At 42.3% G+C, this 15,674-nt stretch overlaps 1 protein-coding gene across 1 annotated transcript; it reads left to right on the top strand.

The window, feature by feature from the left end:
• The first annotated feature begins 2,648 nt into the window (after positions 1-2,648).
• On the top strand, positions 2,649-14,154 carry LOC135532051 (sialoadhesin-like). Its single transcript, XM_064959692.1, has 14 exons — positions 2,649-2,909; positions 4,186-4,518; positions 4,629-4,844; positions 6,545-6,889; positions 7,000-7,221; positions 8,507-8,839; positions 8,951-9,166; positions 10,857-11,189; positions 11,300-11,530; positions 11,892-12,155; positions 12,390-12,486; positions 12,577-12,616; positions 12,777-12,857; positions 12,952-14,154. The coding sequence occupies exons 1-14, from the start codon at positions 2,906-2,908 to the stop codon at positions 12,994-12,996; spliced, it is 2,760 nt and encodes a 919-aa protein (XP_064815764.1). The 5' UTR covers positions 2,649-2,905; the 3' UTR covers positions 12,997-14,154.
• The last annotated feature ends 1,520 nt before the right edge of the window (positions 14,155-15,674 follow it).

Below are 15,674 nucleotides of genomic sequence, written 5' to 3'. Positions count from 1 at the left end.
GTATGGTCTCATTCTTATCTTTAAGTTGCCTTGTTTAATCTACAGACATTTGTATAACATTTGCTTGTGTTCTGTTACACATTTGGCGTCCCCACTTCACTTTAACAGTTGTCTTTAAACACCTCACTGAGTGATGATTATCTGTGGTTTCCATTATGGCAACAAAGAGTATCTATGTCTCAACAAACTATGGAACAAAGTGTAGTGAGCCAAAGACCTTGTTCTAATGTGATCCATTGTGATGTCTAACTGTGTTTCAGTGGTACTGGGTCAGATGGCTGGAGTGTGACATACACCACTCAGAGTATCTGTACCTTGAAGGGGTCAACAGTGGAGATGTCCTGCTCTTACACATATCCCAGTGGTTATATCATCACAACAACCTTCTGGTTCACTGAAATGGGGTGGAAACCTGAAGAGTCTGTTAGGTGACCCAGAGTACAGGTCGTGTGAGTATCATGGAGATAAGAGAATAGACACACCCTGAGAATCACAGACCTGAGAGAGAGAGACTCAGCTACGTACAAGTTCAGATTTATAACAAATCAGGAAGAGGGAAATATTTGGAAGTCCTGGAGTCACTTTGTCTGTCACAGGTACAGTGACATTATAATCCTAATGTGTTTAACTGCTTTGAAATTGTCTTGATCATTGAAATAATATAAATATCTAAGTTTGTTTTATGTCTGAATAATGATTTAGAATTTTCCATCTTTGAATTAGAGACAAAGGTCATTGATGGTTTTACATGATTGTTTTTCTCCAGACCTGCAGGTGAAGGTGACCACTGGACAAGGGATAAGACACTGACCTGTAGCACCACCTGTACTCTGACTGACAACCCCACCTACATCTGGTACAGGAACGGACAACATCTAGATGCAAAAGGACACCTCCCCCCATACAAAGTCAGTTCCAAACTATGAAGACAGTTCTCCTGTGCTGTAAAAGGCATCAGGATCTCTCCTGCAGTGTGTGAGTGTTTACTGATACACTTTTAAAGTCTGTCAAAATCATCCAATACATCAAATACTATACTAACACCATTTCATAATGAGAAGACTAACCTCCCCGATGTTATCCAACGGCACAAAGAACTGTTTCAGTTGCCCTGTTTTTCAATTGACAGACATTTATACAATGTTAATGTTATTCTGCTGGTCTGTTTGGCCAGAAGTTTACATAGTTGTCTTTCACTCATTGACAAGCTATCTGTTGTTCCCATTCACACCCAACTCAGTAACTATGGCAAAAAGTGTGGACAAACCATCTTGTTAGTGAAAGCCATTTTGGAATAATTTTTATTTAATAAATGTTGTGTTGTGTTGTGACTTGTGTTTCAGTGGTTTGAGTCAGGATGGCTGGAGTGTTAATACACCAGTCAGAGTAAATCTGGACAAACAGGGTCATCAGTGGATCTGTTCCTTTAGTCATATCCCAGATTAAAGTCACAACAACACTCTGGTTCATTAAATGGGGGACTGGTGTAGAACCTGAAGATCTCTTTCAGGACCCAAAGTATGCAGGTCGTTTGGTGTATCATGGAGATAAGAAGAAAGACTGTCCCTGAAAATCACAGACCTATATAAAGACTCATTATTTTAAGGTTCAGATTTCTAACAGATCAAAGTTGGGAAATATTTGGAATCCTGGAGTCACTCTGTTGTAACAGGTACAGTAACATGCTTTATACTGCTAGTCTGTTGAATTAATATCTACTGTCCATTTAGGTCTAGAAATTGGATTTCATATATGAAACAGATTTGAGAATGAAATGAGTTTGAGAATGTCTTGCATCATGTGATTAAACATAGAACAGGTGATGCAGGGTTTAAACCATGTGATCTACTCCAGCTCTGCAGGTGAAGGTGACTTACCAAGCTGGCAAAATCAGGTGACAATTACCTGTATCACCACCTGTACTCTGAGTAACTCCCAACCCCACCTACATCTGGTATAAGAACAGACAACGTCTCAGATGAGAGCAGCTCCCCCAGTACAAATACTCAGTCTACACTAACAGTAAAGACAGCTACTCCTGTGCTGTAAAAGGCCATGAGGACCTCCACTCTCCTGCAGTGTGTGAGTGTTTCTTTAACTAACAATACTGTAAACAACCAATGTATATCTGTGTTGGTTTCATTTTGTATTTGAGAACTGTTTAGCATTTCTAGATAGAACTGAGAATATAATCTAGTTGACCTCTTGTTATGTCACTGTGTTTCAGGTGTTCAGGGTCAGAGCTGCAACAGAGTGACTTACACCAAGAGGAGAATCTGTGTCTTGAAGGGGTCAACAGTGGACATATCCTGTACTTATGTTGGTTATTATTACACCACATCATCATCATTCAGAGTGACAGGAAGGACAAGTCGACCCCTGAGGACCTAACCAGAGACCCAGGGTATGCAGGTCGTGTGAAGTACCCTGAGAAAGAGACACGGAGAAACGAAGGTCCCTCCACACTGAGAATCTCAGATCTGAGAGAGGAGGACTCAGCTGAGTATCGCTTCACTTTTAAAACAAACAACTTTGAATGGGGTCATAGTTTCCCAGGAACAACTCTGTCTGTCACAGGTAATACTACACTGTATGATACAACTGTAAATCATAATGAATTACAGGATAAATAAATTGACCATCCTGTTGACACAGAGGTGTATGTGGTTTTATACATATTGTTTCAGGTCTGCAGGTGAAGGTGACTCCTGCTGCAGAGGGACAGAAGACACTGACCTGTATCACCACCTGTACTCTGACTGACAACCCCACCTACATCTGGTACAAGAACGGACAACATCTAGATGAGAGCACCTCCCCCCAGTACAAAGACTCAGTCTCCAGCAACTATGAAGACAGTTACTCCTGTGCTGTAAAAGGCCATGAGGATCTCCACTCTCCTGCAATGTGTGAGTGTTTATTTATTAATAAGGGACAGATTGAAATTTACTGGGGGATGGGACAGGACTGGTCTTCAGAGTTTGAAATATTTTCACCCTACCCTCCCTTGTACTGTAAAATAAATTGACACCCTCCCCCTCATAGAATTAACTCAAAATAATGTTTACGACCACAAATAAGAATAATTGTAGCGACCTGCATTTATAAACGTGACTTTGCCACTTCAGCCTGCTTTTGAGGCCTGATCGATGCCACGCAGGGCTACGGGCCAGAAGTTTGAGGGTTCCCGACCACCACAGACAAGCTCACCCTGCCTGTTCTATTACACTGCGATCATATACAGAATATATGCAACACATTTTCCACCAACAGGTTTCTGTGCCAATGCAGCACACAACCAATAAACAAAGCATACCGACTTCGGCCACTTCAATGTCATGGTTTGTGTTTTCAACACCACAATCAATAGACAATGTAAATCTGGACAAACAGAGAATGCATCCCTCCCTACCTTGTAGTCTTACCCAGTATTGAAGGCTTGACAATCTCTGAATGTCATTAAACTTTTTGGTGTTTTGTAAAAAAATGTCTCTTTCCATTCATCAAATGGCTGCTGCTCAGTTTGGATTGATTGACTGATCGATTTTATTTGTGAGTTAAAGAAATACATATATAAACAATATTATTTTAAGTGAACAGGATTGCACAATAAAGTTGGTGACTTATTTTCATTGTGGTCCCTATGTTTTACATAAATACATATACAATTATACTGAACAAAAATATAAACACAACGTGCAACAATTTCAACCAGTTTACTGAGTTACAGTTCATATAAGGTAATCAGTCAGTTGAAATACTGTATATTCATTAGGTCCTAATCTATGGATTTCACATGACTGGGCAGGGTCACAACCATGGGTGGGCTTGGGAGGACATAGGCCCACCCACTGGGGAACCAGGCCCAGCCAATCAGACTGAGGTTTTCCCAACAAAGGGCTTTATGACAGACAGAATTACTCCTCAGTTTCATCAGCTGTCTGGGTGGCTGTTCTCAGATGATCCGCAGGTGAAGAAGCCGGATGTGGAAATCCTGGGCTGAATGTAAAAAACACACAATCCTCCCCACAACAAAAACTAAATAGATCCCTAATACATCACTGTAAAACTGTATACAATGTATATCTGTGTTGGTTTCATTTTATAATATGACAACTGTTAGCATTTCTAGATAGAACTGAGAATACAATCTAGTTGACCTCTTGTTATGTCACTGTGTTTCAGGTGTTCAGGGTCAGAGATGCAACAGAGTGACTTACACCAAGAGGAGAATCTGTGTCTTGAAGGGGTCAACAGTGGACATATCCTGTACTTATGTTGGTTATTATTACACCACATCATCATTCTGGTTTAGAAGTGATAAGTCGACCCCTGAAGACCTAACCACAGACCCAGGGTATGCAGGTCGTGTGGAGTACACTGGAACATACAGAGGTCCCTTCACCCTGAGAATCACAGATCTGAGAGAGGAGGACTCAGCTGAGTATCGCTTCACTTTTAAAACACACAACTTTGAATGGGGTCATAGTTTCCCAGGAACAACTCTGTCTGTCACAGGTAATACTACACTGTATGATACAACTGTAAAGCATAATGAATTACAGGATAAATATATTAACCATCCTGTTAACACAGAGGTGTATGTGGTTTTATACATATTGTTTCAGGTCTGCAGGTGAAGGTGACTCCTGCTGCAGAGGGACAGAAGACACTGACCTGTATCACCACCTGTACTCTGACTGACAACCCCACCTACATCTGGTACAAGAACGGACAACGTCTTGATGAGCCCACTTCCCTGCAATACTCTGTCAATAGTTATTATTCAGACAGCTACTCCTGTGCTGTAAAAGGCAATGAGGATCTCCACTCTCCTGCAGTTTGTGAGTGTTTATTTATTAAGGGACAGATTGAAATTTACTGGGGGATGGGACAGGACTGGTCTTCAAAGTTTAAAATATGTTCACATGTGTCACGTTCTGACCTTTATTTCCATTGTTTTGTATTTATTTAGTATGGTCAGGGCGTGAGTTGGGGTGGGCAGTCTATGTTTGTTTTTCTATGATTTGGGGATTTGTATGTTTTCGGCCTAGTATGGTTCTCAATCAGAGGCAGGTGTCATTAGTTGTCTCTGATTGAGAATCATACTTAGGTAGCCTGGGTTGCACTGTTTGTTTGTGGGTGATTGTCTATGCTGATTGCTTGTTTCAGCGCAGTTCGCATTCGCTTCACGGTTGTTATTTCGTTTATTGTTTTTGTATAGGATTTCAGTGTTCAGTGTTTTCTTTATTAAAATTAATGATGAACACATACCACGCCGCATTTTGGTCCTCCGATCCATCTCGCCTCTCCTCTTCAGATGAAGAGGAGGACGACCGTGACAACATGACCCTCCCCTTGTACTGTAAAATAAATTGATCACCCTCCCCCCTCATAGAATTAACTCAAAATAATGTTTACGACCACAAATAAGAATAATTGTAGCGACCTGCATTTATAAACGTGAATACCGACTTTGCCACTTCAGCCTGCTTTTGAGGCCTGATCGATGCCACGCAGGGCTACGGGCCAGAAGTTTGAGGGTTCCCGACCACCACAGACAAGCTCACCCTGCCTGTTCTATTACACTGCGATCATATACAGAATATATGCAACACATTTTCCACCAACAGGTTTCTGTGCCAATGCAGCACACAACCAATAAACAAAGCATACCGACTTCGGCCACTTCAATGTCATGGTTTGTGTTTTCAACACCACAATCAATAGACAATGTAAATCTGGACAAACAGAGAATACATCCCTCCCTACCTTGTAGTCTTACCCAGGATTGAAGGCTTGACAATCTCTGAATGTCATTCAACTTTTTGGTGTTTTGTAACAAATGTCTCTTTCCGTTCATCAAATGGCTGCTGCTCAGTTTGGATTGATTGACTGATTGATTTTATTTGTCAGTTAAAGAAATACATATATAAACAATATTATTTTAAGTGAACAGGATTGCACAATAAAGTTGGGGACTTATTTTCATTGTGGTCCCTATGTTTTACATAAATACATATACAATTATACTGAACAAAAATATAAACGCAACGTGCAACAATTTCAACCAGTTTACTGAGTTACAGTTCATATAAGGAAATCAGTCAGTTGAAATACTGTATATTCATTAGGTCCTAATCTATGGATTTCACATGACTGGGCAGGGTCACAACCATGGGTGGGCTTGGGAGGGCATAGGCCCACCCACTGGGGAACCAGGTCCAGACAATCAGACTGAGGTTTTCCCAACAAAGGGCTTTATGACAGACAGAATTACTCCTCAGTTTCATCAGCTGTCTGGGTGGCTGTTCTCAGATGATCCGCAGGTGAAGAAGCCGGATGTGGAAATCCTGGGCTGAATGTAAAAAACACACAATCCTCCCCACAACAAAAACTAAATAGATCCCTAATACATCACTGTAAAACTGTATACAATGTATATCTGTGTTGGTTTCATTTTATAATATGAGAACTGTTAGCATTTCTAGATAGAACTGAGAATACAATCTAGTTGACCTCTTGTTATGTCACTGTGTTTCAGGTGTTCAGGGTCAGAGCTGCAACAGAGTGACTTTCACCAAGAGGAGAATCTGTGTCTTGAAGGGGTCAACAGTGGACATATCCTGTACTTATGTTGGTTATTATTCCACCACATCATCATTCTGGTTTAGAAGTGATAAGTCGACCCCTGAAGACCTAACCAGAGACCCAGGGGATGCAGGTCGTGTGAAGTACCCTGACAAAGAGAGATGGAGATACGAAGGTCCCTCCACCCTGAGAATCTCAGATCTGAGAGAGGACGACTCAGCTGAGTATCGCTTCACTTTTAAAACTCACAGCTTTGAATGGGGTCATAGTTTCCCAGGAACAACTCTGTCTGTCACAGGTAATACTACACTGTATAATACAACTGTAAATCATAATGAATTACAGGATAAATAAATTAACCATCCTGTTAACACAGAGGTGTATGTGGTTTTATACATATTGTTTCAGGTCTGCAGGTGAAGGTGACTCCTGCTGCAGAGGGACAGAAGACACTGACCTGTATCACCACCTGTACTCTGACTGACAACCCCACCTACATCTGGTACAAGAACGGACAACGTCTAGATGAGAGCACCTCCCCCCAGTACAAAGACTCAGTCTCCAGCAACTATGAAGACAGTTACTCCTGTGCTGTAAAAGGCCATGAGGATCTCCACTCTCCTGCAATGTGTGAGTGTTTATTTATTAATAAGGGACAGATTGAAATTTACTGGGGGATGGGACAGGACTGGTCTTCAGAGTTTGAAATATTTTCACCCTACCCTCCCCTTGTACTGTAAAATAAATTGATCACCCTCCCCCTCATAGAATTAACTCAAAATAATGTTTGCGACCACAAATAAGAATAATTGTAGCGACCTGCATTTATAAACGTGAATACCGACTTTGCCACTTCAGAATGCTTTTGAGGCCTGATCGATGCCACGCAGGGCTACGGGCCAGAAGTTTGAGGGTTCCCGACCACCACAGACAAGCTCACCCTGCCTGTTCTATTACACTGCGATCATATACAGAATATATGCAACACATTTTCCACCAACAGGTTTCTGTGCCAATGCAGCACACAACGAATACACAAAGCATACTGACTTCGGGCACTTCAATGTCATGGTTTGTGTTTTCAACACCACAATCAATAGACAATGTAAATCTGGACAAACAGAGAATACATCTCTCCCTACCTTGTAGTCTTACCCAGTATTGAAGGCTTGACAATCTCAGAATGTCATTAAACTTTTTGGTGTTTTGTAAAAAAATGTCTCTTTCCATTCATCAAATGGCTGCTGCTGAGTTTGGATTGATTGACTGATCGATTTTATTTGTGAGTTAAAGAAATACATATATAAACAATATTATTTTAAGTGAACAGGATTGCACAATAAAGTTGGTGACTTATTTTCATTGTGGTCCCTATGTTTTACATAAATACATATACAATTATACTGAACAAAAATATAAACGCAACATGCAACAATTTCAACCATTTTACTGAGTTACAGTTCATATAAGGAAATCAGTCAGTTGAAATACTGTATATTCATTAGGTCCTAATCTATGGATTTCACATGACTGGGCAGGGTCACAACCATGGGTGGGCTAGGGAGGGCATAGGCCCACCCACTGGGGAACCAGGTCCAGCCAATCAGACTGAGGTTTTCCCGACAAAGGGCTTTATGACAGACAGAATTACTCCTCAGTTTCATCAGCTGTCTGGGTGGCTGTTCTCAGATGATCCGCAGGTGAAGAAGCCGGATGTGGAAATCCTGGGCTGAATGTAAAAAACACACAATCCTCCCCACAACAAAAACTAAATAGATCCCTAATACATCACTGTAAAACTGTATACAATGTATATCTGTGTTGGTTTCATTTTATAATATGAGAACTGTTAGCATTTCTAGATAGAACTGAGAATATAATCTAGTTGACCTCTTGTTATGTCACTGTGTTTCAGGTGTTCAGGGTCAGAGATGCTACAGAGTGACTTACACCAAGAGGAGAATCTGTGTCTTGAAGGGGTCAACAGTGGACATATCCTGTACTTATGTTGGTTATTATTACACCACATCATCATTCTGGTTTAGAAGTGATAAGTCGACCCCTGAAGACCTAACCACTGACCCAGGGTATGCAGGTCGTGTGGAGTACACTGGAACATACAGAGGTCCCTTCACCCTGAGAATCACAGATCTGAGAGAGGAGGACTCAGCTGAGTATCGCTTCACTTTTAAAACACACAACTTTGACTGGGGTCATAGTTTCCCAGGAACAACTCTGTCTGTCACAGGTAATACTACACTGTATGATACAACTGTAAAGCATAATGAATTACAGGAGAAAATATATTGACCATCCTATTAACACAGAGGTGTATGTGGTTTTATACATATTGTTTCAGGTCTGCAGGTGAAGGTGACTCCTGCTGCAGAGGGACAGAAGACACTGACCTGTATCACCACCTGTACTCTGACTGACAACCCCACCTACATCTGGTACAAGAACGGACAACGTCTTGATGAGCCCACTTCCCTGCAATACTCTGTCAATAGTTATTATTCAGACAGCTACTCCTGTGCTGTAAAAGGCAATGAGGATCTCCACTCTCCTGCAGTTTGTGAGTGTTTATTTATTAAGGGACAGATTGAAATTTACTGGGGGATGGGACAGGACTGGTCTTCAAAGTTTAAAATATGTTCACATGTGTCACGTTCTGACCTTTATTTCCATTGTTTTGTATTTATTTAGTATGGTCAGGGCGTGAGTTGGGGTGGGCAGTCTATGTTTGTTTTTCTATGATTTGGGGATTTGTATGTTTCGGCCTAGTATGGTTCTCAATCAGAGGCAGGTGTCATTAGTTGTCTCTGATTGAGAATCATACTTAGGTAGCCTGGGTTGCACTGTTTGTTTGTGGGTGATTGTCTATGCTGATTGCTTGTTTCAGCGCAGTTCGCATTCGCTTCACGGTTGTTATTTCGTTTATTGTTTTTGTATAGGATTTCAGTGTTCAGTGTTTTCTTTATTAAAATTAATGATGAACACATACCACGCCGCATTTTGGTCCTCCGATCCATCTCGCCTCTCCTCTTCAGATGAAGAGGAGGACGACCGTGACAACATGACCCTGCCCTTGTACTGTAAAATAAATTGATCACCCTCCCCCTCATAGAATTAACTCAAAATAATGTTTACGACCACAAATAAGAATAATTGTAGCGACCTGCATTTATAAACGTGAATACCGACTTTGCCACTTCAGAATGCTTTTGAGGCCTGATCGATGCCACGCAGGGCTACGGGCCAGAAGTTTGAGGGTTCCCGACCACCACAGACAAGCTCACCCTGCCTGTTCTATTACACTGCGATCATATACAGAATATATGCAACACATTTTCCACCAACAGGTTTCTGTGCCAATGCAGCACACAACCAATAAATACCGACTTCGGCCACTTCAATGTCATGGTTTGTGTTTTCAACACCACAATCAATAGACAATGTAAATCTGGACAAACAGAGAATACATCCCTCCCTACCTTGTAGTCTTACCCAGGATTGAAGGCTTGACAATCTCTGAATGTCATTCAACTTTTTGGTGTTTTGTAACAAATGTCTCTTTCCGTTCATCAAATGGCTGCTGCTCAGTTTGGATTGATTGACTGATTGATTTTATTTGTCAGTTAAAGAAATACATATATAAACAATATTATTTTAAGTGAACAGGATTGCACAATAAAGTTGGGGACTTATTTTCATTGTGGTCCCTATGTTTTACATAAATACATATACAATTATACTGAACAAAAATATAAACGCAACGTGCAACAATTTCAACCAGTTTACTGAGTTACAGTTCATATAAGGAAATCAGTCAGTTGAAATACTGTATATTCATTAGGTCCTAATCTATGGATTTCACATGACTGGGCAGGGTCACAACCATGGGTGGGCTTGGGAGGGCATAGGCCCACCCACTGGGGAACCAGGCCCAGCCAATCAGACTGAGGTTTTCCCAACAAAGGGCTTTATGACAGACAGAATTACTCCTCAGTTTCATCAGCTGTCTGGGTGGCTGTTCTCAGATGATCCGCAGGTGAAGAAGCCGGATGTGGAAATCCTGGGCTGAATGTAAAAAACACACAATCCTCCCCACAACAAAAACTAAATAGATCCCTAATACATCACTGTACAACTGTATACAATGTATATCTGTGTTGGTTTCATTTTATAATATGAGAACTGTTAGCATTTCTAGATAGAACTGAGAATACAATCTGTTGACCTCTTGTTATGTCACTGTGTTTCAGGTATTCAGGGTCAGAGATGCAACAGTGTGACTTACACCAAGAGGAGAATCTGTGTCTTGAAGGGGTCAACAGTGGACATATCCTGTACTTATGTTGGTTATTATTCCATGACATCATCATTCTGGTTTAGAAGTGATAAGTCGACCCCTGAAGACCTAACCAGAGACCCAGGGTATGCAGGTCGTGTGGAGTACACTGGAACATACAGAGGTCCCGTCACCCTGAGAATCTCAGATCTGAGAGAGGAGGACTCAGCTGAGTATCGCTTCACTTTTAAAACACACAACTTTGAATGGGGTCATAGTTTCCCAGGAACAACTCTGTCTGTCACAGGTAATACTACACTGTATGATACAACTGTAAAGCATAATGAATTACAGGATAAATATATTAACCATCCTGTTAACACAGAGGTGTATGTGGTTTTATACATATTGTTTCAGGTCTGCAGGTGAAGGTGACTCCTGCTGCAGAGGGACAGAAGACACTGACCTGTATCACCACCTGTACTCTGACTGACAACCCCACCTACATCTGGTACAAGAACGGACAACGTGTAGATGAGCCCACTTCCCAACAATACTCTAGTAATACCCTAGTAGTGTTGGGTCATTCTGTGGACAGTTACTCCTGTGCTGTAGAACACCATGAGGACCTCCACTCTCCTGCAGTGTGTGAGTATGAATTAAACTACTATTCTACTTAGAAAGCATCTAAAACTTTATATCAATGAGAAGAGTATTACTGCTTTATCTATACATATTCATCATTACATAGAAATGACAGACAATGTCATAGATGTATGCATGTCTATAGTTAGAATATTCAGTACATCAGACACTTGAAGAATAGTTTAGTAGACTAAAGTCCTAAAGTGTCTCTATGTATTATTGTTAACATTTTAAGTGAGTGATAGTTTTAGTAAGTGATAGTTTTAGATAGTCCTCTGACTTTAGATATGATTTATTTTTGACATGACTTCATTTGAGGTAGTATACTACAGTCCTGATCCTCTGACATATTCTCCTTTACTAGATGCTCCAAGGAACACCTCAGTGTCAGTCAGTCCCTCTGGTGAAATAGTGGAGGGCAGTTCAGTGACTCTGACCTGCAGCAGTGATGCCAACCCACCTGTGGACAAATACACCTGGTACAAGAAGAACGTAACCTCACCAAAAGCATCAGGACAGAGTTACAGCATCACTAACATCATCTCTGAGGACAGAGGAGAATATTACTGTGAGGCTGAGAATAAATATGGACGACTCAACTCTTCTTCTGTGTTTGTGGACGTTCAGTGTTAGTTCACCTCATCTTCCTCTATTCATTGATAATCACACAGGTCAACAACAATAAATAATCATTAGTAATGTAACACACTTATCATACCATATGACATAGAATTAGTAATATTACACACTTATCATACCATATGACATAGTATTAGTAGGCCTGTATTTAAATAATTGTTTTATTTTCTTCTTCCCTGGTTTCTTCTATGTCATATCTCCACCTTGCATTTAAAATCTCAAGATACTACAGCATTGTTTCTCTGGGTTCCTGTGGTGGGGGTGGGGGCTGCCCTGACTGTTGGAGCTCTTCTACTCACCATCTACTGCTATATGAAGAGGTGAGCCAGCCATTTACATGAACTCTATTAGTAACATATCAACTTCTAGAGGTCAGTAGAGAGCAGAACTCACTCTGTCCCTCATTACAGGAGACACACAGGAGGAAGTGATGACACAGCAGACAGACAGGTAATATTGTCAACAACCAAAGCTATTTCAATCCCAATGCCACAGACATAGACAGTAAGTGAATGGATGGATTTGTGCTCGATACAGTATTGAGCTTATTTGTGTTTTCTCTCTCTCTCTCCTCTCTCTCTCTCTCCCCTCTTCCCCCCCCACCCCCCAGAGTGTCCATCCTGACCCCAACAGTGACATGTACACATCTCTGAACATGAAGACCAGGTCACCAGAGTATGACACCCTGGCAGTAAGTCTCTTATAATGCAGTCTGTGTGTCCGTGTACATACAAGTGTTAGAGGGAGTGGTTTGTAAAGTGCTCATTCAATGTGTCTCCTTTCAGAATGTGAGATACTTGGCAGTGACAAAGCCCTCAGATACATGCTGAGCCCTCCAATTACTAGAACTTAAGAGAACCACCACAGAACCTGGACAGAAGAGAACCACCACAGAACCTGGACTGAAGAGAACCACCACAGAACCTGGACTGAAGAGAATCACCAAAGATTCTGGACTGAAGAGAACCACCACAGAACCTGGACTGAAGAGAACCACCACAGAACCTGGACTGAAGAGAATCACCAAAGATTTTGGACTGAAGAGAACCACCACAGAACCTGGACTGAAGAGAACCACCACAGAACCTGGACTGAAGAGCAACAGCATCAAACCAAAGCTCGGCCTCACAATGTTATTCTCTTACTATGATATTGCTTTTTAATCTAGAAGGTTTGAGACAATGAGCTTTAACTTTTGAGTAAGTGCTGGAATTTAGATTGTTCTCCTAATGATAAATACAGTATGTGTACTAACGTTCAAAAGTTTGGGGTCACTTAAAATGTCCTTGTTTTTGAAAGAAAAGCAAAAAAATGTGTCCATTAAAATAGCATCTAATTGATCAGAAATGCAGTGTAGACATTGTTAATGTTGTAAATTACTATTCTAACTGGAAAATGCAGATGTTTTATGGAATATCTACAAAGGCGTACAGAAGCCAATTATCAGCAACCATCACTCCTCTGTTTCAATGGCACGTTGTGTTATCCAAGTTTATCATTTTAAAAGGCAAATTAATCATTAGAAAACCATATTGTAATTATGTTAACACAGCTGAATACTGTTGTGCTCGCTGATTAAAGAAGCAATGAAACTGGACTTCTTTAGATGAGTTGAGTATCTGGAGCATCAGCATTTGTGGGTTCATTTACAGGTTCAACATGTCAACTTATCTGTTTACTATCTGTAGATTGTATTGCTTATCTTTTTTATGGGATTTTGCCAATTCCAGATTTTTATAATATATAAAGTTATGTCTTGTCTTAGTGACACAAAAAGGAATAATATTGACAAGAGCTTTTCAATGTTTGTATCTCTGGAGTTGTTCCTGATGTGTTAAAATATGTTTTACTTTGTATTGCTGTCAGTCATTACTGGTCATTCTCTATTTTATATTATGTAATACTATATTGTTCAGTGTCATGATATAAGCATAAGCATCATGTTGTAAATAAGCTCAAAGGTAGACAATAAATAGACAACAAATACATTGATTGTTTGACTAACATGCATTGATTCATAACTAAATCCATTCTGCTCGTTTCTTGTATTTCAACCTATTGGACACATGATGGAACCATTGAACCACATAGCTTGGCTATAGGCAGGTCAGGGATACTACATTACTGTCAGGAGACACTGTCATAGATCAACACCAAGCACTGTTCATCACCTCTCTCTCCCTCTCTCCCCCTCTCTCCCCCCCCTCTCCCCCCCCCTCTCTCTCCCCCTCTCCCCCCCCCTCTCTCTCCCCTCCCCCAGTTTATTGCTGCTGGAGAAGTTTACCACTGTGCAGACTGCTCTCGGCTCCCCTCTCAAGACTCCAGTGGTGGACCTCTCCTTCCTCTAAGGACTCCAGTAGTGGACCTCTCCTCCCCTCAAGACTCCAGTGGTGGACCTGTCCTTCCTCTAAGGACTCCAGTAGTGGACCTCTCCTTCCCTCATGACTCCAGTGGTGGACCTCTCCTCCCCTCAGGACTCCAGTGATGGACCTCTCCTCCCCTCAGGACTCCAGTGGTGGACATCTCCACCCCTCAGGACACCAGTGGTGGACCTCTCCTCCCCTCATGACTCCAGTGGTGGACCTCTCCTCTCCTCATGACTCCAGTGATGGACCTCTCCTCCCCTCAGGACTCCAGTGGTGGACCTCTCCTCTCCTCATGACTCCAGTGATGGACCTCTCCTCCTCTCATGACTCCAGTGGTGGACCTCTCCTCCCCTCAGGACTCCAGTGATGGACCTCTCCTCCCCTCATGACTCCAGTGATGGACCTCTCCTCCCCTCATGACTCCAGTGATGGACCTCTCCTCCCCTCAGGACTCCAGTGGTGGACCTCTCCTCTCCTCATGACTCCAGTGATGGACCTCTCCTCTCCTCATGACTCCAGTGGTGGACCTCTCCTCCCCTCATGACTCCAGTGGTGGACCTCTCCTCCACTCAGGACTCCAGTGGTGGACCTCTCCTCTCCTCATGACTCCAGTGATGGACCTCTCCTCCTCTCATGACTCCAGTGGTGGAACTCTCCTCCCCTCAGGACTCCAGTGATGGACCTCTCCTCCCCTCAGGACTCCAGTGATGGACCTCTCCTCCCCTCATGACTCCAGTGGTGGACCTCTCCTCCCCTCATGACTCCAGTGGTGGACCTCTCCTCCCCTCAGGACTCCAGTGATGGACCTCTCCTCCCCTCAGGACTCCAGTGGTGGACCTCTCCTCCCCTCAGGACCCAGTGGTGGACCTCTCCTCCCCTCATGACTCCAGTTGTTCACCTCTCCTCCCCTCAAGACTCCAGTGGTGGACCTCTCCTTCCTCTAAGGACTCCAGTGTTGTACCTTTCATCCCCTCATGACTCCAGTGGTGGACCTCTCCTCCCCTCAGGACTCCAGTGGTGGACCTCTCCTCCCCTCAGGACTCCAGTGGTGGACCTCTCCTCCCCTCATGACTCCAGTTGTTCACCTCTCCTCCCCTCAAGACTCCAGTGGTGGACCTCTCCTTCCTCTAAGGACTCCAGTG

This window comes from Oncorhynchus masou, unplaced genomic scaffold (assembly GCF_036934945.1).
Source record: "Oncorhynchus masou masou isolate Uvic2021 unplaced genomic scaffold, UVic_Omas_1.1 unplaced_scaffold_1704, whole genome shotgun sequence".
Taxonomy (NCBI): Eukaryota; Metazoa; Chordata; class Actinopteri; order Salmoniformes; family Salmonidae; genus Oncorhynchus; species Oncorhynchus masou.
Note: the sequence above shows the minus strand (reverse complement) of the source record. Positions and strands in the feature narration are given on the sequence as shown.